The sequence below is a fragment of the Camelus ferus genome, chromosome 19 (genome assembly GCF_009834535.1).
Source record: "Camelus ferus isolate YT-003-E chromosome 19, BCGSAC_Cfer_1.0, whole genome shotgun sequence".
Classification (NCBI taxonomy): Eukaryota; Metazoa; Chordata; class Mammalia; order Artiodactyla; family Camelidae; genus Camelus; species Camelus ferus.
In genome coordinates this window covers 5,255,373-5,280,928 of record NC_045714.1, presented here as the reverse complement: position 1 = coordinate 5,280,928, position 25,556 = coordinate 5,255,373, and the positions used below count along the sequence as shown (strand labels likewise).

The 25,556-nt window shown below is 40.3% G+C and overlaps 1 protein-coding gene across 4 annotated transcripts in view; it reads left to right on the top strand.

Moving 5' to 3' along the window:
- B4GALT5 (beta-1,4-galactosyltransferase 5) overlaps positions 1 to 25,556 on the top strand; it is a 74,532-nt gene that overhangs the window by 36,246 nt on the left and 12,730 nt on the right. For 3 of the 4 annotated variants that reach the window (XM_032461356.1, XM_032461354.1, XM_032461355.1), the window contains exon 2: positions 18,497 to 18,631. In XM_032461356.1, coding sequence (XP_032317247.1) covers positions 18,514 to 18,631 — 118 coding nt within the window. In that variant the 5' untranslated portion in view covers positions 18,497 to 18,513. Of the gene's footprint in view, positions 1 to 12,173; positions 12,188 to 18,496; positions 18,632 to 25,556 lie in introns of those variants that run through there. The other variant, XM_032461357.1, reaches the window with a different exon arrangement.

Genomic DNA, 25,556 nt, shown 5'->3' with positions numbered 1-25,556 from the left:
GTTCGGGGGTCAAGTCGGCCACAAGTTCAGTGACACGTGAATAAGGTGATGTTTGTTTAACCAACATTCAGTCTCATAGGCAAGGCTCAGTGATGTTCTTGCCTGTGATAGCAGAGAACGATGAAAGACAGAATGAAAATTAATTTTCAGCTTCACTTTGGGACTGGCAATTGTAAAAACAACAACAAAAATCCCCTTTGTTTAGTTTTTTAAAAAATTGAGAAGAAAATTGGAGGCAAAAAGTCTTTTTCAAGACACAGTCCCCCATTTAGTCATTACCAGTGGACCTTTCAGGTCATTTCCCATAACTCACTGAGCCATCCCCCCAGTGCTGGAAACAGTCAGCTGTGATGAGAGCTGAAAAGGAAGATCAAAGTACCCATTGTTCTCTCCTTTTGAATCGTGGTTGGCTTTGGGTCCTGGCCCTAGTTTTAAAATTTTTTCTTTTTTCTTTTTTTATATCATATAGTGGGCAAGGGATGAAATTAACGTTATCTGGGAGGTTGGAGGGGACTTTGCTTTGGGCTCCAGGAGCCCTGAGAACTTTTCATTTTACGGAGTAAAATGGAATTAGGAGGAACAGCAACAACAGTGTCTGCTGAAGTGTGTATGGAGGCCAAGGATCTCCAAGGTCTTAGTAGTAAGCTTAGCGGGAGCTTTTGAGCCAGATCAAAGCAATGATTGTCTCTCATGTTTTTCTGTAAAATGGAAATAATAATACTTATGTCATCAAAATTAAATGAAACCACTTATCTCTTAATTTTCTTCTTGATCAAGGCTTGTGCAAAGAGGAAGTTGGAGAGGAGGGTGTCTGTCTCACTTCGCCCTCCCAAAGACATGGTGAAGCTCCTGGATGGCTTCCAGGGCTCAACGATTATGTGTCTTATCAAGCACTCATTGGTGGGCAATATTTAAGACCTTATGGCCAGCTGATTATAAGTCTTGCCCTTCAGAGGCAGTGCCTGCCCTACCAGTGGGTGTATCCACTTAAGGACTCGTGGCTGCTGTCTAGCTTGTGGCTACAATAGGAAGTCATCTGCATTCTTTGAACAGTAGGTGAATAAACTCAGGAAAGGGCCTAAACTCATACAGCCAAATTACTATCCCCCTGTCCTGGGCTATAAATAATGCTACAACATGCATTCAATCCTGTTTGGGTTTCAGGGTTGGTTCTGCTTTTCTATCTTGGTTCCTTTGGGCTGTCTCTGGGAAATTAGTAACCAAGTTGACCTTCATCTTCTAATTTAGCCTGGGAGCCCTAGGCTGTATCTGATTGGCATCTCAGGAGGGGTAAGATTTAGGCTTTCTTCCAATGCCATCTGATTCTCTACTTTGCCATTCTCCTCTGATTTGAAGAAATAAAAATTTTTACTCTGTGTCCATAAGGTGGAAAATATTGTTTAGAGCACATGCTTACATATGACTTCAAAGATATTTCACCTATTACGTTAGCCAAATCCATACGTAATTTTGGAGGGTGTTACTGCTATTTTGTGTTGCGTTGCATTCTAGTTCTATTCAATTTTTACTTTATCCATTCAGCTGCATAATTTAAAAAATGGTGATTTCAACCCTTTGCAGACAGTTCCACTCCAGAAATCAGATATAGATCAAATAGAATAAAAAAAAGCCTGACTAACATAATCACCAATTGTTTGCACCTTGCATTTGGGGTCAGAGATCAGTGTGTTTATGGTCTAAATGGTGTGAAAGGGGATTAAAAAAATAAAAGTAATAATACACTTTAGCCAATGTTGAAGTTGTCTGTGGATTAAAGATTAGCACTGTCCTGGAAATGCTGCTTTGGGGAAACTGAAGTGGAATTGTGGTGCTGAGGGAGGAAGAGGGGGTGGAAGGAGATTGTGAACCTCACTCAGTGTCTATGGTGTGATCTTAGGGCCAGACTTTTGGGAGGGAGGTTACTTTAAGGCTTCTCATACTCAAGATGAACTTGTACTTGAGTTCAGTGTGGATCATCTTTGCACGATAGGTGGTGTGATTGTGGTCATCTTTGAAGACCTGCCCGTTCCCTTTCTAGCCCATGCTCACCAACTTTGATCATAAAGTTGTGGTGCTTTCTGGTTAATACTTAAGGTTCTTCTGAAAAACCTCAGAAATACCCGAGGGAACAAAGAAGTCACCAAAACTGTAGCACCTAAATGGGCACACACACCTCATAGGGTGGTATTTGAATGCCCTCATCCTCATAATGAGAATGATGAGGAACACGGAAGTAATTCTCTGCTTCTCAAGATGACTCCTCTTCATTACTCACCAGAAAGCAGCAGGTACTAGTCATCTTAAGCAGAGGGTATGAATGCCATTCAACTGTATTCTTTTTTTTAAAAAAATTATTTATTTATTTTTATTTTGGTGGGGGAGGTAATTAGGTTTTTATTTATTTATTTGATGGAGGTACTGGGGATTGAACCCAGGGCCTTGTGCATGCTAAGCATGTGCTCTACTACTGAGCTATATCCTCCCCCCAACCTTATTCTTTTAAAGAGTGAAAACTATTGTTGTGTAGTTTTTTCTCTCTCCCTCTAGATGGACCAGCCCAGGCATTCACTGTCCTCTGTCCGGTTGTGCCTCACCTCCCCTCAGCCACATTCCTACTAGTTTCCCATGGGTGCCCGTTCTAGTCCTGGTACCAGGAAGCCTGCACAGACTTCACAGCCACCACACAACTGCAAGTGCAGAAGGTGTTACCCAAAAGAGCAGCGGGACTTTTTAAAGAAGGAGGAGATAATTGGCAGGTACATTTGCACTCAATCTTGAAGGGACTCAGTTCATCCTTTTTTTTAAACAAGGTTGGTACAGTCTTCAATCAATAGCTTAACTTCATCTCTGCTATTACCACTCCCAGCATAAATTATTTAGCACAAACACAGACATAATCTCATAAAATTACTTGGTATTTAGTGTCCTGCTGTGAGCATCATTTTCTTGTGTTGTGCTCTGACCACAAATTAGCAAAAGACACTTCAGGAAAATCTTTCTGTGGATCCACTTAGAGGGGGTCATGTAGGTAGAAGGTTATAGTTGGTGCTACCTGATTTTTCTTTTATTCTTACATAGTTCACAGCTTTCTTAGAACACTTATTTTTTAATTCACTTTTAACCTGATAATATTTTAATCCCTTAAAAATTTTCCAGTTACCCCATCAGTGGATGGAGTCATTTTATGAGCAGGGATCCAGAAAGTGCCAGTCTTTGGGGAGCTGGAGATGGGGTCAGGGGAGAGACAGTATTGAAACTCTAGCAAGACTCAGGGCGTGTTGTTGTTCTCAAGAATTATGTTTGTTTTAGGTGGCCTCAGTGACCCTACTCTAAAGATGAAGTCACTCACCCCTTTAATGATTTGCCAGATTGTTGAAGTAAAGTCTAGACCTGAAAATTTTGGTACTTTTTTTTTTTTTTTTTACAGTGATCTAATTGTGAAAAAAGCACAGATGGCCACTGACAGTTTACAAATGTTAGGCATTTTCTGATTTTAAAAATAACTGTGAGAAAGGAAAAACCAAGGTGAGAAGAGAAACTGAAAATCAAATAGCCATATTAAGTTTTGGGTCATCAGATAGCAAAAAAAAAAACAAAACAAAATATGGGCAATACTAAATTTGCTCAGGTAGTTATTTATCATAGCTCAGGCTTTGCCTCCCGGTACGCGGAACCCCTTGTGCATTCATCGCAATAGGTTATTGGTCAGAGGCATCTGTTGACAAGCCCGCAGAGTCATAAGCAACTTCAAATGTCTGGAGAGTTGAGTTGTTGGGCGTGGTGGGAAATGTTAATTGGCTTCTGCTAGGATTCTTATCCCTTGATAAACTTACCCCCTCTAGAAGTCTTGTTAATATTTAAAAATAAAGTGCTAAATCTATTACAAAGGACCATAATTTAATTTCTGTGGCATTTCAGTGCTGTATGGTTGCCAGCAGAGGGTCAGCATCACGAGGTCTTTGGGCGTCCTGAGTTTTAACCTCTGCAGCATTTTTGATTGTGGGGTGTGCAGAGCTGGGAATTGGCTTTTGTCTGAAAGTAAGGCCAATCTCAGGAATTAGTCTTTTTCTTTTGTTGAACCTGCACATGTAATTGAAGAGAGCCCAGACTAGCCAGCCTTAGGAATGCTGCGTGTAAAGGGAGACAGAAGCACAGCTGGGTTTGGTCTTGGCTGGAATCTTTTCCCCTCCCTTCCCTTTTCATCCCCAGCTTGTGCTTTTGTTTGTGATAGTTGATTTTTCCTGGGAAGTTTTCCTTGTCTTCATCTTGGGTTTTGTGTCTTTAAGATCCTGGCAGTAGGAGCAGTATTGTCTGAGTTCCCAAGAATTGCTGATGTCTATTGTGGCTGGAACTGGGGAGTAGCAAGATCTGAAATAGCAGACAGGGGCCAGGTTTTGTGGACTCTTGTAAGTCATGCTAAGCATGAGGAGTCTGAACTTAACCTTGAAGACAGTGGAGAGCCATTCAAAGATTAAGTGAGGGAGCAACAGGAAGATTTATTTATAATTTCTCTTCAGCTTTCCTGAGTTTATTTTGGTTCCAAAAACAAATTGGGGGAGGGGGCATAGACCCTCCACTGAATGCTTTAACTTCTTGTGTGACCATCACTAGGGTATTTACTCCCTGTAGGATAATTTTGGACCCATTTACAGGATTCTTAATTTAGTATTAGTATACTTTAATTTAGATTTAGTTGGCAATTTGGATACATCCAAAATCAAGTTTCTCCCCCAACTTTTTATTATGAAAAAATTCAAACATTCAGAAAAGATAAAAGAATAACACAGTGAACACATTACCCTCCCTCTAAAGCCAGCAATTACTACCATTTTGCTTTATTTATTTTAACTCTGGCTTTTTTTTTTCTTTTTTCCTCTGAGCCATGTAAAATTAAATTGTAGATAGACACCAAGATATTTAACTCTAAGTACATCTACAGGCATCTCTTAAAAAAAATAAGGGTATTCTCCTGTATAACCACAATACTTACTGCAACTAACAAAATTAATAGTACTTTCATAACATAGTCTAATATCCAGTCCTTATTAAAATTTCCCCAGTGGTGCTCAGAATGTTATTTATAGCTGCCCTCCTCTCAAATCATACATTATATTATTACATTCGATTATGTTTTTTTGATGTCTTAGTCTATAGCTGCTCCCTCCCCCCCGCCACCCCTAGCCCCATTATAGTAATTTTTTGAAGCAACCAGGCCAATTGTTTTGCACAATGCCTGGTGTCAATTTGATATGTTCCTTAATCCCCTGTCTTTTTGTAAACCAGAATGTCTAAAATCCTGATTAGATATAGGTTAAAAGTTTTTGGCAGGAATACTCTTGAAGGTAAATATTACCTTGTTTTAATATTAGCGATGCCCAGTTTGATCCCCTGGTCAAGGGTGCCTGTCTGATATCTCCATTGTAAATGTGCATTTTCCCCTTTGCAATCAAGTAATCTGTGGGAAAAATTTGTTTTTAATGTTCCAGAGTAGTCTTACAAATTTTGTGGACTTGGTGGGCCTTGCATTGCTGTAACATGTGAGCATCACTTAGCTAAAGAAAGAAAAGTTAACATCTGATCATTCTGGATCAAGGGAAAGACAAAGCGGTATAGATGACAAAGTGAGTGGCTCAGAAGACCCCTTTCTAGGACCACAGTTTGATGTTAAAGACAAGCCATCTGGTCTGGAGGAAGGGTTTTACACCCACAGGGTGTTAAGGGAAGGTCTCGTTTTCTTGAGTGTTTATGCCTCAGAGTCCAAGACATTTTCAAGTGTGTTCTTTGTTTTTGTTTTGTTTTGTTTGCCTTTCTATAGAGATTATGGCTCTTATTTCATGTGTTTGACAGTTTGGGTGCTAATTTCAGCTAGAATGATGCCTTCTGGAAACACTTAAATTCCCGAGGAGTAGATAACCCTATTAGTCTGCTGCAATCTTCCAGGCTAAAAATAATATGATTATCATATATTATCCCCATACGACATGGAGAATAATCTCCTTTCCAAAAGAGGATCAAGAAGGAGACCAAAGAGCTGTCTTTAAAAAAATATTTTGGATTCGTAGGCTGCATAGAGAAAGCTTGCTTGGTGAAGTTACAGCTAGAAGCACCAGAAGTTTTAGGATAACTATGAATCATTTGAGGGTAGGAGAAGGTGGAATAATGGTTTGAGATTGAGGAAATTATTTGGGTCTGGAGCAGAAGAGAGTGAGGAGTCCTTAAGAAGGCAAAAGCTTGGTTGTGTTTTTGTGCCCCCCACCCCCAATATAAAACATGTATGATCATTGTTTAAAAAAAAAAAAAAAGAAAAGAAAAAACAAGACCATGTCCTAAGACAGCATTTCTAAAGTCTGTTCCTAGATATTAAAGAGGTGCTGTGTGAAAAGGCATTCTCAGCAACTCTGGAAACTTTGAAATTCTGGATCAATTCAAACAGATTTGGTTACTGCAAGAATTTTCACTGTTGGAACAGAGAATCTCTTCATCATACGAAGGTTTTTCTGACAGTCACAGAAATGCTGCCTTGTCACAGCAAAGAAAGTGCAGACCACCCATAATTCTACTAAGCCGAAATGACACTGTGGAAATCCTGATGTACAGTTTCTCAAACTGTTTGATGTATTTTCCTCTGTATCTTCTTCTTTAACACAGACGTGATGTACTGACTATGCTGTTATACAATGTGATTTCTTGTCATGAAATAAAGATTATTCAGTCTTCTGTGATATGACTTTGCTACAGTTTAGTCCCCTAATCCTTTTGTTGCTCATTTAGGTAGGTTTGTGTTTTGCTTTTATAAATACTTTGCTTTTATAAATGAGAGAAACATCCTTGAACGTACTTCCTATTTATCAAGTTATTTCTTTAGGATGAATACTTAAAAGTGGGAACTGTTGGTTGTGAAGAGTATGAACATTTCACTTTGACATAGCATTGTCACCTGGTTGTCTTCTATGGGTTATACCAATTTATGTTCCCTTCAACAAGGTAGAAGATACCTTTTGCCCCACATCCTCCCCAGCGTTCATTATTATCAGTCTTTTGAATCATTTAGACAAGCAACTTTTTTAAAAAACATTTTTTATTGAGTTATAGTCATTTTACAATGTTGTGTCAAATTCCAGTGTAGAGCACAATTTTTCAGTTATACGTGAACATACATATATTCATTGTCACAATTTTTTGCTGTGAGCTACCACAAAATCTTGTATATATTTCCCTGTGCTATACAGTATAATCTTGTTTATCTATTCTACATATGCCTGTTAGTATCTACAAATTTTGAACTCCCAGTCTGTCTCTTCCCACCCACCTTAGACAAGCAACTTTTAGCTTCATCATAAAATCTTACTTATTTGCAAAGTGATAGAAGAAACTTAGTTGTAGGAGGTTAGTATCTCAGAGTTGGAAAAAAAATCAACTCTTTGCTATAGAATTGCATTCTTTTAAATCATGAAGGTGCAATTTTTCAGCATGGTAAGAGAGGAAATAGAATTAGGAGCCCTGCTATGACCTGTGTTCGCTCGAGATGGCTCCAGTGTGATCTCCTGACTAGTGTGCACGGACAAGGGGGCGGCTCTGGGAATGTGCTTCCCCATCATTCCGGCTCCACTCCCAGCTGTATCACGAAGAGGGTTAAAGCGCCATTGTTCTGGAAAGGAAGGCCAACAGTGTAAGGGTAGCCAAGCCCTAATGCCCTATGGAAAGGGAGGAAAGAGAAGGCAGACAAATGTAAATCTGAGGTCTATGTAAGTCAGTGTTTCCCAGATGAAGAGAAGCAGTGAGTTTATAATTATGGGATTTTGAGCTGAAAGAGATTTTGCAGTCTAGTGATTCTCAAGATCCAAAGGGAAGAGAGAAGAATCAGAATTTACAGGGGTTTATGTGATTTGTAAAAGCACGTCCCATGTTATATAGTTTTATGTTTTGAAGGCATTCAATGTAAATATAAACTAACATTTTTATTTGCAGAAGATCTCCTGTGTCTATCAGTGATGGGGGTCAGGCTTGATTGAAAAGACTGAGAAAACCATATCCAGTTCGATAATGTCATCACACAGATGGAGTGGCTGAAGTCCAGAGAGGACCACAGAGCCCGCCAGGGACAGGACAGAACCAGTGTTGTTGGCCCCCTCAGTCCAAGAACTTCCCGTCTACCTCTTTCCCTTAGAATACGAGGGGTTTCTTCTTCCCGCCATGTCTGTCGTCTGTGCAGTGTCCATATACTCTACTCGCAAGAGAGAAAGCTAGAACACCTTGTCTCTGCGTAAATTCTTGGTTTCTGTAGACATTTCTGGTTCTAAGAAGCTCTTCTGGGTGTCAAGGTAGGGAGGATATGGGGAGAACGTGGCAGCTGTTACTGTAGTCTTTCTAGAACAGCATGAAGATGTGGAGATAATTCAAGTCTGGCAGCTGCACACTCTATACACCCACCCATCCATCCCTCTCCCATGAGCCTGACAAGCAAAGAACGGAATTGTGAATGTCTTGTTTATTAATGTATATTGTCACGTTAGATAAATTAAGTCTGGCTGGAGGAATCCTTTATCTTTTTTTCCTTATTCTATGTTAAAAAAAAAACTGTTGTAGACAAAATTGGAAAAACAGAAGAAGGGAAAAAGTCAATTCATATCTGTTACCCCCTAACACCTAAGCATATTGGTAAATTTGTTTCTAGCCACTTTTTGCTTTATGCATTTGCTTATTCTTCAGTAATTGCCATAATGTAACAGAACTTTTTTTCATTGTTGAGTGTGATAGTCTATGCTAGGTGTTCTACATTTATTCTGTTTAAAAGATTTCATAACTTTTACTTTTAAAGCTGTGTTAAGATTGTACCAGGTGTATATATCACGGTTAACTTACCTATTTTTTAAATTGTTGCTTTTGAGCTGTTTTCCAACCTTTTGTTTTTAGGAATAATTTAGTTAAAAACCTTGTGCATAGAATGTCCTCATATTTAGGATAATTTCCTTGAAATTGCTGGATCAGACGGTATGAGTATTTTCATGGCTCTTTGTTGAATTTGCAAATAGTTTTCCCTAAGGGTGATACCATTTTACACTTAGACCAGCAAAATTAGTCATGTCAGTTTCACTATACTGTTTTCTGGCTTATAGACTCTTGTGTGGTTGCAGAAAAACCAGTCTACTTCTAACTTGAGAAAACAAGGCACCTCATACTGTGTGCTGAGCTGTAATTCATTAATTTAGTAAATAGCTCCAAGTGTCTCATTATTTCTCAGATGTTGTAGATGAAAAAAAGAGTAAGTCTGTACTTGTAGGGAGTTTACAGCCTGCTGGAAGAGAGATGTTCACATTTATAGGGGTCCCTGTAGGAGTTTATGTGTCAGATGGGAAAGAGCCAAGACAGTTCTAATCTTGGCGGGGATGGGTGATATTAGGAAAAGACATGAAAAGAGCCGTTAAAGCTTAGTATGAGCAGGTGTGACCAGAGGGCATTCACACAGAGGAGAGGTGTCAGCAGCTGCAGGAGGGACTGAGAGGGGAAGACATTAGGCCCAAGAGGAAGGCAGAGCCTTTGTCTAGAGCCAGCCAGAGCCAGCCCCAGAGAGCTATGTTTCTGGTGGTGTCTCTGGCACAGTCCCATCAGTGACATCTCTACACCCTCTGCACCTTCACCCCTAGGGCAGGGCCAGGGTAGTTGCAGGCATTCAATGTGAACAGTGCCAGGAAAGTAATTTACAGTTGTCTCTGACTCATTGCTAGATTGGGCGTCCTTATTTGCTGAGTCCCTCTTGTGGGTGTATATTTCTGGACATTGTTAATTGATCATGCTGTTAGGAATTTTGGGGGAAGCAAAGCTGAAGCTTAGATCATAGGCTACTCAGCTAGCTAGTATCTATTTAGGCAGCATTTTCATTTCTAATCTCATGTACAGTTTAATAATTTAACAGATAATAGACTAACAGGTCAGTGGAAATGTTTACAGGGTATTTCAAAGCTGTTAATTTTTACCACTTGGTTTTTTTTTTTTTTAATAGCTGAGAATAATAACTAGAGAGGGTGGAAAACAAAGCCTGTGTTTGACTTGGTGTTTTTTCTGCCTCAGGTAGGAAGGACTGGGAAAGCAAAAGATTCATCAAATAAAATGTTTTCCCCCAAAATAATTTTTGGGATTCCTTACGCTTAATGTCTCCCGCCACTGGCCCCCCACCAGTTTTCTTTCAATAACTTTTTGTGTGAAAATTGTCACACAGTTGCTCCAGAACATTAGCTGTGCTGAAGAATGTAAATTTATTGTCAAAAGATTCTTTGTATCTTAAAAAAAAAAAACCCAAACAGCTTTCTTTTCTTTCTTAAGTGTGTCACTGTGTCCATACAACCTTGGACCTTCATATCTCTCTGTGTAGTGTGAATATCCAACATTTTAAGTAGATCTGAAATGAAAAATTTAAGATTCATACTAGACCTTCAAACTTACAAAATTTTAATAAAACTTAATAAAATTTTAAGAATGTACCATACTGTGATCATGGCACCCACTGCTAAAGTGGAATATTGGAAGCCAATCATATATGAGATTTTGATGGTAAAGATCCAGATACAAGGAATCAGTGAGCAGAGTGTGGCGATAACAGCGGTGGATTCATGGGGCTTCTGGGCATCGAGACCCCGGGAGACCATAGAACATATTTGTTAGAAACCTGGACTGTGAAGACAGAGATCTGTTGGGAAATCTTGGCTCCACATAGTCAAGTTACTTACCCAGACCTCAGTCCCCTCATCTGTAAAACAAGGGTTATAACCCACCTCTCGGTATATTGTGAGGATGAAATGAGACAACACATACAGGTATTTAGAAAGGCACTGACACACAGGGACTCGGAAAACGTATTGCTTTTTACAGGAATGTATCTCTTTATAAGCAGAATAAGTGGATTCATTCTTTACAGAACACCTATCATGCAGAGCAGTGAACACGGGAAATCTCTAATTTGGGGAGTAGAGATCAACTATTTTTCAGGTTCTGGTTTTTCTCAGAAAGTATTGGTCACAAAGGCTGTGCACATCTTGCAGATATTCTGCCATGGCAAAAGTCAGACTTCTGCATTCCTATGACACATTCTTTGTTTCCCCTTGTTTTTTTGTATCTTTTGTGTGAGTCATATATGGGAGCAGGAAGAGAGAGTGAGCAACCTTCTTGTTTTCTTCTATTTATGTCTTTTCTGCTTCTGTTCGCCTTATATTCTCCCCCTTTCCCCATCCTTTATTTTGTTTTGGAAGCATGTGAATATGAATGGGGTATAGTCCTTGGTGGTGGATTTGTTGCATTGTTTTCCTGGAATGCACTTGACCCTGTCAGAAATCACACGTGTGCCTTGTAAGAGGTGTTCAGAACAGAGATGCCAGATGCGAGTCACCTAGACTGATTGGTCCACCTTTCCTCCCCACCTCTTACCCACCCAACAAGCTCTCCCCGGCTGTGGTTAGTTTCAGTAGCACCAGCTTTATATCCTGACGTCTTCACTCCCATCTGCTTGCTCCAGGATTTGACAGACAGGGTATTCCTCCTGCTGCTTCATGTAGAGGAAATGCAGCCTTCGGTGAGATTTGGCACCCAACTTGTAGTAACCAAATGGGATCCAGCATGCAGCACCTTATTTAATTCATCCATAGAAGTGCCTCCCTTTAAGGAACTTGGGTCTGGATACTAAAAAGCTCAGTCCTTTCTTTATCTGGAGCTGTGATTTTGAACAGGGATGGATTTACTTGTTTTGACCGATACCTATTAGTTGGCCCACCCGAAATCTGATTCTGGACCATTTATTCAGTGTCAAGCCCCTAAGTGTAGCACAGAAAGCCCTTTGTGGTCTTGCCTCCGCCTCACGTTTTTGCCATGCATACCCTTCATTCCAGCCACGCCCAACTGCTTTTAGTTCCTCAGATGTATTTTCTCCCTTTGTGCCTTTTTGTCTTCATTGGTGCTCTTCCCTTTCCTAGTTCAGGGCTCGTCTTTCAAGACCATCTCCTAGAGTCACCCCTTGAGAGTATTTTCTCATCCCCGCTCACAGTGTGAGCTATAACCACTCTCCTGTGCTCCCTTACAGACAGCGCTAGTTACAGTTTCCCTGTCTGGCTCCTCCACTAAAGGTGATGGCAAGGGCGGTGTGTTATTTACAATGATCATTTTATCCACAGAATGGAGGGCAGTTCCTGGCACTTAACAGGTAAATAATGAATGTTTATCTAGTTCACCTTTCCCATGTTTCTTTCTATAAAAATGTGAGTGTGTATAAAATGGCACCTTATTTCTTAAATAGTCGGCGTAACACCTACTGACACGCTATTATTGCTCTTTTTCCAGTTAACAATATATCCTGGAAATCAGTTCATAGATGTTCCTCATTCTCTCTCTCTTTTTTTTTATAAATGTTAATTGAGCATAGCATGCATATTAAAATGTGCACAAATAGGTAAACAACTTGATGACTTTTTCCAAAATGAATATACGTATATAACCAGTACCCAGGTCAAGAAATAAAAGACTGTCAGAAGCCCCCTACCAATACTCCTCCTCCATCCCAAGGATACCTACTCCTTGACTTCTGACACTGTGGATCAGTTGTGGCTGTCTTGGGGCCCTGTGCACATAGAATTATGCCATCTGTACTCTTTGGTGTCTTTGTTCCATACGATGTATGAGAGACTCATCCATGTGGTTACATGTATTTGTAGTTTGTTTATTCTGGTTGCTGTATAGTGTTCCAAGATTCAAATAGGCTACAGATTTTCAGTCATTTCTACTAAAGATAGATTTTGGGTCCTTTCCAATTTGGGGCTATTTTGAATGATTCTTCATTCTTTGGTATAGCCTCACAGTACTCCATCCATGTGAATGTACAGCAATTTATTCAACCAGTCTCCTTTGCGTGGACATTTAGTTTTTCTTCCCCAGTGCTTTCCTATTACAAATAATGTTGCACAAGATTTTGAATAAACTTGTGTGTTGTATTAAGGAACATTTAAAAAAAAAAAAACCCAAGAAACCAAACAACTTGGTGAGGAGTGAGAGTACCAGAGAACACGTTTAGGGAAAAGCGAATCTATTTGGTAGCTCTGCTCAGTTGGTAGAAAGGAATTGCTGAACTTTTCTTAGGAACAGGTTAGTGCAGTGACACTGGTTAACTCAACACTTTGGATTCCTCCTGTAAAGGAGTAGGGGCTAATACAAGAGAAAGGATTGAAATCTCATATCCACACCTTCTTGGGCACAGCTGAGTTCAGAAGGCTCAACCGTTCTTTGTCCCAACTTAGATACTCATTTTTTCATATTATTTATTGTGCATCTTCTGTGTTGCAGACACACTGTTCTAGCCGGGAGGGGCGTAGCTCCTTGCCCTCATGGAGTTCACATTCTTGTCAATTGACAGGACAGACAAGAATAGGTGTATAGTGTGTTAAATAGAAAAATAAAGAAGGGAAGGCAATTGGGGGTGTGCACACACGCACGTACGTGTTTGTGGGTTGGGGTTAAGACAGAATTTCAAGAGTAGTCAGGAAAAGAATGGCTTTCTTTTTCCACTTCTTAATTCTCTTTTAGCTTAACAAGCCAGATGTAACAAACGTTAAGGAGACACACGTTTAGGATAAAAAACATTATGAACTTATTATGTATATAGAGTCTTGTCATCGTCTTTTCCTCTTGGGTTCATTGTGTCAAATTATTTTGCTCCTAATCTGGAGTGTCACATTTCATTATCTTGTGAGGAATTTTGTATGAGTCAGAGTCATTTATCCATGTGTGTGTGCAAGTGGAAATTCATAAGAATTTGTAAGGATATGGAGGCTGGCTGGAATTCTGATGGAGAGGAGTCTGTCTTCCTGTTAGGAGACCCAGTGCTTTGCTCCTGGAAATTCTCCAGTTAAAGCCATGGCCCAAGGCTGCTTACATTGGCATCTGGATGGAAATTTCCAATTATGTAGACCTGGATGGAGCTTATTTTTCTCAACTGGGTTATGATCATAAGAGATACCTCAGTCTAGATAGAAAGGAATTGCTAGGGGGCTGGATAATTATTACAGTTTCTCTTGAAAGTGTAAAGTAAGCCTGAATTTGTAGTAAATGTTATTTTAGCATTTATCACACTGCATTACACCTTCTTGTTCCATTGTGCCTGTGCTTTGTTCTGTGTTGTTCTGCTCATCCGTGGCCCCCAGCAGCCGAGTCCTGTGTGTAGGAAGCACCCAGGAAAGGAGGTGCTCAGTAGGTACTTGACACAATGGAGGATTTAACAACCATGCACCAATTTAAATGTGTTTTTAAGCTGTGATTCAGCCACAGTTGATCAGGACCATATTATTGGAAAGTACCGTTTTTCAAAGTAATGCTCATCAAAATGTTACGGAACACCTAACCTCACCTTTGTTTTTGACTTCACTAACCATATGACCTTGGGTAAGTGACTTCCGGAGGACTTGACGTCCTTATCTCAAATAAGAAATCAAGATGATATCTACTTCACAAAGATGTGAATTTTAAATGAGATCATTTAGGTTGAAAGCGTGTGTGCATATGTACACTTCCTACGTTAGGCCAGAGACCTGGGCTAAATTTAGTAATAAGACTTTTAATAGGGATACTAACTAACTGCATGAGCACAGAACAGGAGAAGGGTAGCTTATAGCAGCTAAAAAGATTGAGGATTTGCCTCTAGCAAGCTTAACATGAATCAATAATATGGTGTGACTGATGTTTACCAGTAACACTCAGCAGTTATCCATTATCTACCATGCACGCAATGGAAGTTTTAAATTCTGTTAATAAAAATATCTAAAAGAGAATTTCCCATAGCGAATTCTGCAGAGAATCACTTGATGCTACGAGTTATATTATGTGGGGGGAAGGGAGCTGGTTTGGGAAATGGCAGATTAGATAATTGAACATCTCTTTTGAAGGATTTCTTTGGCCTTGAGTTATTGTGCATCTCCAAGAGGGGGGTCAAGCTGACAACACTTTGGTAGCAGATGGAATTGGGCTGCTGGTAGTTCTGCTTGTTTCTGGGCCCAGCAGACTGCACCGGGACCACTGTCAGCATGGGCACCACTCTTTGTCAAGTGTAGACTACAGGACTGGTATCCAGAGGACAGCAGCCAGGATGGGGAGGGAAGTGGTGGTGATACCAAGGGAGGGGCACACAAAGGAAGTGGGGCTGTCTAGCCTGGGGGTGCGGGGAAAGTTAGTTGGGGTAGAGGTGAGGCTGGAGGGAGGTTGAAAATGCCCGTCTTCAATATCTGAAAGTGTGGGAAAGGAATTTGACTGTTCTGTCAAGGGGCAGAATCAGGACTAGTGGGTAAAAGGAACTAGAAAACATTTTCAACCCAACCCAAAGTAGAATTTTCTTGGAAGATGGCTGTGTTTCACATACTGACTCTGTGTTCTTGGAAGGCATAGGTTTTGGGTGGTGGTAGACGCGGAGGTATTGAAAAGTATTCCTTAAAATCCCATCCAAACCCAAGTCTATGAATTTGTGATTATTTTCTTATTTGGGGCAAAATTTATTTCCTCAGCCTTTTATTTTTTCAGCCTTGTGCTAATTCCTGTGGATAACTAGAAAAATCAATAATATGTGGTTTGTGTAAATTTGTTAGTTGAGTAACAAGACTAACACGAGACAGTTGTTAGCAAACTAAGACAAGGTGTAAACAACAGGCAAATTTTCGACAGTCTTCAACAACAGTACCACAGAAATACGAGAAGGGGAACCCTGGAGAAATATATAAACTAGGGTTTGAAGGATTAATGAGATTTGCATGGCCGAAAGGAGAGCAGAAGCCCTGCAGATCAGCAAAAGCCCAGGGATGAAGGCAAGAGAAAGAGCATTGCGGATAAATCTGTAATTAAGGGAGATCCATCTGGCAGCTTTGTGCAGGAGATAAAGATTTGAGAGCTGTCTCCTTAAAAGTAATAATTTAAGCCACGTGAATGCTTGAAATCTCTGAGAAATACGTTATGGCTAGAACATGGATGAGCGACTTCTTAAGCTTAAGTGGTTAAAGTGAAGGTACATCTGGTTCCTGTCCATCCCTCACTGACCTTGGTGAAGCTCGGTGGAGAAACTGAAGCCTAGAAGTTGACTCTAATTTGGGTAGTAGTATTTGCCTCTTAGGATATGAGGATTAAGTGAGATAGAAAGAATTATGTAAGTAAGTACTCAATGAATGTTACTCACTGTTTTTTATTATGTAGCTGAAGTTCCCTGGAGCAGTGGCTCTGGAAATGTGGTCCTCAGACCAGCCACACTGATATCACCATGAGCTTGTTCCAAGTGCAAATTCATAGGCCTCACTCAGATTTACTGAGTCAGAACGTCTGGGGATGGAGCCTAGAAGCAGGCTTCAAAAAGCTCTCCAAGTGATGGGCTGGGAAAAGTTTGAGAGCTGCCCTAGAGGAATCTTACAGTTGGGAGCTAAGAAAGGGAGAGGCTTTAAAAGAGGAGCTAACAAGAGTGTGCTTTGCAGTGTAGAAGATAAAAAGCTCTGAGAAGATGAAATTTGGGGGAAAGGAGGTAGTGTGTTTTTTGCAATGCCTAACTGATAGCTTAGCACACAGTGTTCAATGAATACTTGTTTTTATATTATTGAAAACAACTAGTGTAGTAATAAGTTGGGGATGGAAGGAAGATTTCAAGGGAGTTGTATATAGTATGTATAATACACATAATATGTAGCCTAAGTGATTAAAAAGTTACAGAACCACATTAGAAACATGATACTGGATGAAATTTAAATCTCAGGTTTCACAGGTGTTCATGGGCTGCCTGTCTGTTGTGACTGGGCACCATGCTTTCTGCTGTAAATAGAAAATGAGATGCTACTCTTGTTTTCAGAAGCTTCACAGCATCACACTTTTTTAAGGATTTGAAGCTTTTTTGTGTTTTTTTGTGGTTTTTTTTTTTATTTTTTGGTAACTTTTTCTAACTACAGAGAATAAGCACTGTATCTGATGCCAGAAGTTAAGCATGTGGTCGTCTTCCATTTGCTTCCAGGCCTAATTTGAGACTGCTCCCTCATTTCTGAGAGCATTCTGAACACTGACTTCTTTTGTTTATTATTTTGTAGCTCTGGATATACCTTAGAGATTATTTGAAGTCTTTTGAAAGATTTTATGTTCCTGTTTAATGTGAGCCACCTGGGATTTTCCACATTGAGAGTGATTTTGTCCCTGTCCCCACTCCCATCACCAGAACAGGCACCAAACACCATAGCTTGAAAATAAAGTAAATTAACTTCTAAGCTTCATCCATTTAATCGTTATTTACTGCCCATTACGTGCAGGACACTGTGATAATTATGATGAAACAGTGTTCACAAAATGTCTTGCTGAAGAGCCAGGACCGCCCAAGGCCGTGTGTATTGAGTCTGGAGGAGTGGCCCAGACTCTCTGTTTTGCATACCTGCCTGGGGCCTGTTTGGAAGTCAGCCAAGTGTTCAGATGATCCCTGGCACATGCCAGAGTTTAGACTTATAAATATGCCATCCCTGTAAGACATCCCCCTTTCACAGTGGTGAGGGGAACATGAGTAAATTTAGAATGGCTGGTTAAGAAGCTATGTTTTAAACTGTAAGATTTCTTGAAAATAGATGGTATTTGAGATTTCAGTACAGGAAATATATTTGCTTATATTTGAGATCCTGTAATGTCATGTTGTAGAGAGATTTCAAGAAAACCCAAGGGGAGCTCACTCTCCAAAGATGATGAAGATTAGGCAGTTAATCTGAATAATCACTTAAGAATGTTTGTTGTTTTGCTTTGTTTTTATTGAGATATAACTGGCATGTAACATTCTCTTAGTTTCTGGTGTACAACATAATGATTCGATATTTATATGTATTTGAAGGGAATGTGTTTTAACTGACACTTGGACCAAGCCACCTGCTCCTTTCCCATTGCTTTGAACTTTGGGGCTGAGGTGGGTGGGTAGTGAGGAGTACTGATATTCTTTCATTATCTTATTTTTCTCTCCAAATATTGCAAAGAAAAGTAGCAGGAGCCTTAGTCCGCCACTTTGAAAAGATAGCCAGGACCAGACCTACATCTAAGGCAGTGGTTTCCTTTTTCTGAGGATAGCCGTTGAGTATTGCAAATGTGAACTTAAAGAGAGCAGAGATCTTTTTCATGATGTCTTAATTGATCCATAAAGATCTTTCCAGTCATCACAGTCCTACAATACAGATTAGGTGTTTGAAGACCTGGTGGAATATGATTTTTTTAATTTACAGTTTTTCTAAAACTGCTAAATATGGACAGAAATTCCCGCAAACCCAACTTAGCTGCTCAAGGAACATTGGTCCCCTGAAAACTTAAAACCTGGTGTGGAAAATAGAGTTATGGTATTTGTAGGGTTTTAGAGCTGAAAGAGGTTTGAAAAAGAAAAAAAAAGAAAGAAACCCAAAGTGATGTGGGTTTTTTGTGTGTTTTGTTTGAACGATTGCCTTTGAATTCACCTCTTTTTCCCCTCCCCTCCTGTTTTCTGCAGTGAATACCTACCTCTTCATGATGCAAGCTCAAGGCATTCTGATCCGGGACAACATGAGAACAATAGGCGCTCAGGTGTACGAGCAGGTGGTTCGGAGTGCTTATGCCAAGAGGAATAGCAGCGTAAATGACTCAGGTATATTTTTAGTAAAGAGGTGATCTGCTCAGAATGTCTCCTCCCAGGAGAGGTAAATTTGGTTCGAATAATTATCTTTGATGAAAAAAAAAAAAAGTGCATTGTAAAAGAGGGGAATAAATTTTACATTATTAAAAGAAGCTCTTGCAAAATGAATCTTTGTTCATTTTGCTGACCGTAAGTTAAGGCCATTTTCACCCATAATGCTTTTCTGAGAGCAGGAGGTAAGGACTACTGCTTTTTTCCTTATAGTTGTCCTCGGTAGGCAGATCTAAGCACGTATTTTTTAGGACATCAGCAAAACAGAAGCAACAAAGGCTGTTTCTGGAAATAATTTGATTTCAAAAAATGTATCCATACATCCAACGAGGGAAAACAGAGCTTGGTTGGACTGGCTTACACTTATTTTATGGCTGAACGTTACGAGATTTGTTTTATTTTTGCATTGCCCGTGGTAGCGGTGTGGTGTGTCGACGGTGTTTTCAAAGCTAATTTGGCCCTAGTCGTCACATGGGAAGTTGCTCCAATCTCTGTTCTTCCTCTGGACACTACTCGAACTTGTTCAGCCCAGTAGGACTTGTTCATCTCATTGTTTATAAATGCTTTAGTTGAAACTTAACAGATTTCTATTTCATAATTGTCATGTAATCTGGGGCAATTTCCACAAATTGTAAAAGTGACTTCTGGAAGAAAAATCGAATAGATCACCTGATTCACCTTCCCCCGTCAGGCGCGGTTTTCATCCTGTGGGTTAATTCCAGCTACGTGCCTGAGTTTGGTGGTCAGACTCATTTAGCTTTGAAGAAAGCTTTTCAGACTGTTCAGCTTAAACAGTAATGATGGACCCAAGAGTGAACATTTCTGCCTCAGTCTTTGGAACTTTTACCTCTAGCTTTTATTATCATACAAGCACTAATTATACAAAGAGGGAAAAAGAACACAGAGGTTAGATGGCTTGTATTGTAAGAACTTGTTCCCAGATCATCGTTTTGACTTTAACTATTTTTATGAAAGGCTATATACATAGCAAGTTCCTCACCTTTGAGAGAAAGCTGTCTTTTTATGTCTCCCTTTTTAACGCTTCCAAAAATTGAACATAGGAAGTATTTCCAGTTGGTTAAATGGGACTGTTGTGGGCTTCTCCAGTCTCTGGCTAGGGATGGTTTTTATTTAGAAAATAGAGTCTGAGATTTCATTTTGCTAAGTATTTATGATTTGCCACTTATTTCTCTAACTAAGGACTTTAACTGAGGACTAATGTGCTTTCCCTGTGTCTTCTTACTGATTTCACTCAAGCCTAGTATTATAAAATATGTATATTTTCAAAGATATTCTTTCCTCCTTATCAGTCCTCTTTTTCTCCAGTAAGTTCAAAGGTTTTCCAGAACTCACTGTAGAGTGTGTAGCTGCTCTGCAAATGTTGCAAATGAGAATTATTGGTGCTTGGGATAATAATAATAATAACAATAACAACAACAACAACAACAACAACAACAACAACAACAATCTGTGGTGCTTGGGATCTCAAGAGGAAGCATTGCCTCTGAAAGGGAAGCTAAATCCTGAGAACCGGCCACGTCCTAATTTGTCAGTCTGCCGTGTGGGCCAACTTAGCAGCAACCAAGGACTACAGTTAGCAAACTGATAAGCTCTGGTACTTCCTTTCTTCTTGTTCGCAAAGAGCAAGTGATCAACTTTTTAGAGCTTTTCAGCCAAATTGTGGTCTCACAGGACAAACTGCCTGAGCTCTGCACCATACCTGGAAGAGGAATCCCTGGCATTCCGGAAGTCAAGGGAGAAGGCTGAGCACATTTTTGTTTTCTAATTCATCACATGTAACATTTGGTTTTGCAGATGACCCCACACTTGTTGTCTCACTTGGCTCCGTCATGGCTCCGTTGGATAGGCTGGCTTTTGTTACTTCCATTTTTCACATGTACAAGTAATCTTGGGGGTGTTGGAGTGGCTAGTCATGTGGCTTTTCCTCAGTCCTACACTAAACCTGTGTCTAGTTGTGTGATGGAACTAGAGAGTCCTTTGACTGCCATTCGGAGCCCTTTCCCCTGTATCACTCTGGATAAAGAAACATGTGTGGTCTAAGTGTTTGTGCCTCCCCAAGGCCAGATGATGCTGGGGCTTCTCTCTGGGCAGTTGGTGAGGTGGCCTGTTTTCTCTCAGAGTTAGAGGGCGCATAGCTGGTCTCTATCCCCACATCTGCTGGTCTTGCAACACAGGATCACACTAATTCCCTGAAAGCTGAACAGAGAGCAGGTTGCACCCTTGGAAGGAATATCAGGGGACCCATTATTATTTGAATTTGTGTGTGTTTATTCTCAAATTATCAGACACTAAAATAGTCTTCCCAGCATCGCTGTGGTTGGAATAATCATCCATTTTGCGTTTAGTGTATGTATTTTCCTGGTAAATTGGAAGTTTGTGCCATTAGGGCCTATCTTACAGTATGCTGGACACTGCTTGTGTGTGGAATCCTCAAAGAACTCAGAAAGATAGCTACCATGTCCCCACTTTAGGAATGAAGGGGTCAAAGCACGTAGGAGTTACAGGACTTGATGCAGCAGTGGGGTTGGGATCTGCTAACCTCTGATTCCCAAGGTAACCTCATTACCTTGTACACTACCTTGCACATAGGAGGCACTGAGTGAATGATCTTTGAGTGCGTGAGTAGATAGATTGAACAAGAAAACACATTTTAAGTGTTGTAACCTAATTCCGAGATTACCAGCTTGATTGGCTTCTATGTTACTGGCACCTCCTTGGTGAGTAAGTGTTAAAGAAGCAGCATCATTTCATTGGAAGCTATCCAGTAGAAACCAACTATTTTTATTCATTTCAAAGTAGTTTTCTGCTTAGCACAGAGAGAGTATTTGGATCCTGAAGCTGCTGACATAGCCAGGCGACCATCACATCTAACCTGGCCACCCCCACCGGGAGCACTGTGGGTTTGGTAAGAGTAGCCTGGACTGAGGTAGTCCGTGAGCTGTGTTGCCTAACCCTGGAAAAAGTGTCATGGCACACACCCACATTCAGAGGTTTTTGTGAGGCCAAGTGTAGCTAAAAAGCTTGGTATGTTGTTTAAGTAATTCTAGCTTGCTTTATCCTTGAAAGCTAAAATGGTCTAGTAAGAGTATGCTTTGGGGGATCAGGACTGTGAGCCTGGAAATAAGCCTGAAATAATGACCTGGAGAAGCTTCTTGTCACTGAAAGCTGTTGATATGTGAGACTGTGAGTCCTGCAGAATTCACTGTGAGCAGGTGGGGGGAGGCACTCAAAACAGTATTGCCATCAGAAGAGAATTCTCTGGGTTCATCCAGTCCAGCCACATAGTTTTATAGATGAGGTGAGTGGTTGGGTGGCCTGACATTTCTCATCTTAAACACGAATTTCCAGGGGCCATTCTACCTAGTCATTTTAACCACAGGGAGATTTCTTACCTCTGTCCACACGTACACATGCACATAGACCTCCCCACACTGATGGCCCCAGTCCCCTTCTGGTTATACACTCAGAGAAATGTTCTGTTGCCCACATCCTTTGAAATAGGGCTGTTGTTGTAGACAGAACAAGAAGTCATTGCTGGTACGCTTTGTACTATATTCAGTGAGGTAGATATTCTTAACCTTTTTCCCTCTGATTTTTAGGTGCTCAGTCCCTGGTTGTCTTTATGTCTGCTCTCCCAGCAGGTAGTTATTCATAAGCATGCTCTTTTTTTCTTTCTCTCTCTCTCTCTCTTTTTTTTTTTTTTTGTAGGGGGAGGTAATTAGGTTTATTTATTTAATTTTTTTTTAAATTAAGATACTGGGAATTGACCCCATGCTAAGCATGCACTCTGCCACTTGAGTTACACCCTACCCTCTAAACATGCTAACTCTTGAAGAATGCCAGTTCTTTATATTTTACAAATACTTGTCCTGATGACATCTTTCTAGTATATATAAATTTCTCCTTTTTTTCTAACAGAGAGGCAGGTGTTTGGGTTTTTCTCAAATGGGAGGGGAAAGTGGTGATTATTCCTGAAATCTGTTGGTCAGCACTTCTTAGTCCCCCCTCAGCTGGATTTGGTGATACAAGGGAGAAAGCAGAGTTTTGCCACTGCCACACACTGGGGCAACCATGTCAACCTGAGTGCACGTTGGACTCCCCTGGGGAGCTTTGCAAAATACCAATGCCTGCACCCCACCCCTAGAGGTTCTTACTTTGTAGCCTGGGCATTAGGATTTTTAAAAGCTTCCTAGATGATTCTAACATGTGGCCAAGGCTGCTGAACCACTGGTGTAACGCAGTTGACTGAGCCGGCCGCATGAACCTGTAGGTAGGAAGGATGTCTGTTGTGTTTCCCACATGGCAGATGTAAAAGCAGCTGCCCTCTTTGTCCGTCTACCTCCCTTGCTGGGAGAACACATCCTGATTTGTAATAGATTAGATTTCAATTAGAAAGTAAAACCGTAGCCTTGGAAATCCAGCAAGCTGGTTTTTTGCTCAGCAGTTCCCTCACTCAGCAGGGTCAGTGCTTCAGAAGAGTAGGAAGTTGGTGTTTGGGACCCCCGAGGAGAGTGCAGTGCAGCTCGCCCATGTCTCAGCAGCTGGAGCAGAGCTGGGAGCCCGCAGCAGCCAGGCACAGCTGTTACCAGGTCGTGAGCAGTTTATCTCCTCTGCCTCTTCCACTTTGAAAGGCTCCTACTGCTAGCGAGGAAGTAGATTTCAAGTTTTTATGTAAAGAATTTAAAATTAGAAATAAAGAAATTAGGGTCTGGAGGGTGGTTCTCCCAAGGTGTAGGGCAAGGTTATGGAGGACTTTCACTCAGGAGTTGTGATTTTGAGGTTTTCTTTCTTTTTTTTTTTAATGACTATTAATTTGGTAATCAGAAGGGAAAAATAAGCGGTGTTTATTTCATGCTGCCACCAGGCTTATTATCTGAATCAGTGTTGGAAGGAAGTGGAAAGGAATTTATCTGTGTCTTCAGACAAACCCCCAAAGTAGGATCATTAAGGTTAGAAAAGTGTCTTGTCTCCTCTCCCAGACATTTTTTTTTACTTGTTTCCTGTTTAGCTTGTAGCTCTAAAGTTTGGTTCTGTCATTGCCTAGAATTATTATTGTTTTTGTTGATTTGCTTATGAAAATGCTTATTATAATGCCTCTGGGGATTTCTTTGCCTTCTAGGCAAATGTAGTTACTGTGATGCTGTTTCTAACCAGCTTCTCTCCTCCACATGTGCATGTCACAAACATACATGTTTCCCTAGTACACATGAAAACTACTAATTTTCTTTCTTAAGGAGAATCATTTTATGTACCAAAAAATACATATATCTGTATAATTAAGGAGCAAAATCAGAATCATCAAGAGTAATGATTAGTTTTGGAGGTTCTTGACATAGCTTTTTGAAGTGCTAATATCTTCAGAAGAGGCTCAACTTGGGTTAGATAGGTTTGCATTTGTGAACTAAGGACTTTGGGCAAAACTTCTGTGTAAATGTAGTTTTACCTTTAGTGTTAATGCTGACATGGCTTATGTCTTTATATGAATGCAGGCTTACTGGTTTTCAGGAAAGCTACAACTAAAAAGGACAGAAAGCATTCTGTTCCTTTCCTCCCTGTTAAGATATTTAAAATTCTCTTCAAGTCGCCTGTCATTGAGTTTTGTCCTCTGAGTACCTTCTAGAATAGACAGCCATGCATCTATATAAAAGGATTCACTGTATTAGCCATTTGATGCTTGGAAACCCTCTCGTAGTGCTTTAAAAAAAAAAAATCTGAGTAGAAGATTCTAGAATTCCAGGGTGCAGAGTGAATTTGAATAGGAAGTTTTAATTTTCATAGAATCAGCATGAATCCAAAAGGACTGGTGAAAGAGATTTTAATACTCTGAAAAAACAGTGCAGTGTAATGGAAAGATACTAGCCCAGAGTTTAGCTGGGTCTCTGTCATGCACTAGCCAAGTCTCCTTGTACGAGCTGTGTAGACGGTGCCTCACTTTCTTTATCTGTAAAAAGGTAAAGAGGTTGGACAGCTCCCTTCATAGAATCCCCGAGGAATAAAAGACACCTGCTTCACACTCTTAAAACTAAAACGATAGTAAAGAGGTGTGTGTGTGTGTGTGTGATTAATGATATAAACCCTTAAAAATGAAGAGAACAAAGAGGGAGGGTAATAATAGCTCAGTGGTAGAGCACGTGCTTAGCATGCATGAGGTCCTAGGTTCAATCCCCAGTACCCCTATTAAAAAAAAGTTAAAAAAAAAAAAAAAAAAAAAAACAAAACCTAAAGAGGGTAAGAAAGGAGACCACAGTAGAAAATTGTGGACATTGGGAAGCAGATGGACTAGTGATAAAGGACTTAACAGACCCAAGAAAACTGACTGCTAATTTGACAGCAGGGAAAACCAACAATCACCCCAGTTTGTAGCCCAAAATCCCTCAGAAGCTCAGGAATTAGCAATATCAAATATTTTTGAAGATATGAGTAAAGATGGCAACTGAGATAAAGGTTGATTGAAAACTATTTAAAAAGCAGTCAGATGCCCAGATTCCTTTCCCTGTCTTGGCAAAATACTGGAGGCTTAATAACTTCCAGAGATGGTAAAACAGAGGGTCACTCAACTGGGGACACCTGGCTTGGTTTAGGGTGCCCCAGCCTTTCCTCCTCCTCAATTTTAGGATGCTTGCAGCAAAGACTGTACCATTCTGGCAAGAGATTAAAACAGACTTCTCTGGGGAACCAGACTGGAGCAAGAGGAAAGACCCAAAGATATTGACACTGGAGGTTTCCAAACCAAACTTCTGGCCAGAACACCCTACAATGAAGAACCTCTGTCCAAACCCTTCCAGTTAGCTGATTAGTGCCTCCCTCTTAAATATTAGCAGATGGCCAAGGATCACTGTGCTAGAGATCAAAACAAACAAGAAGC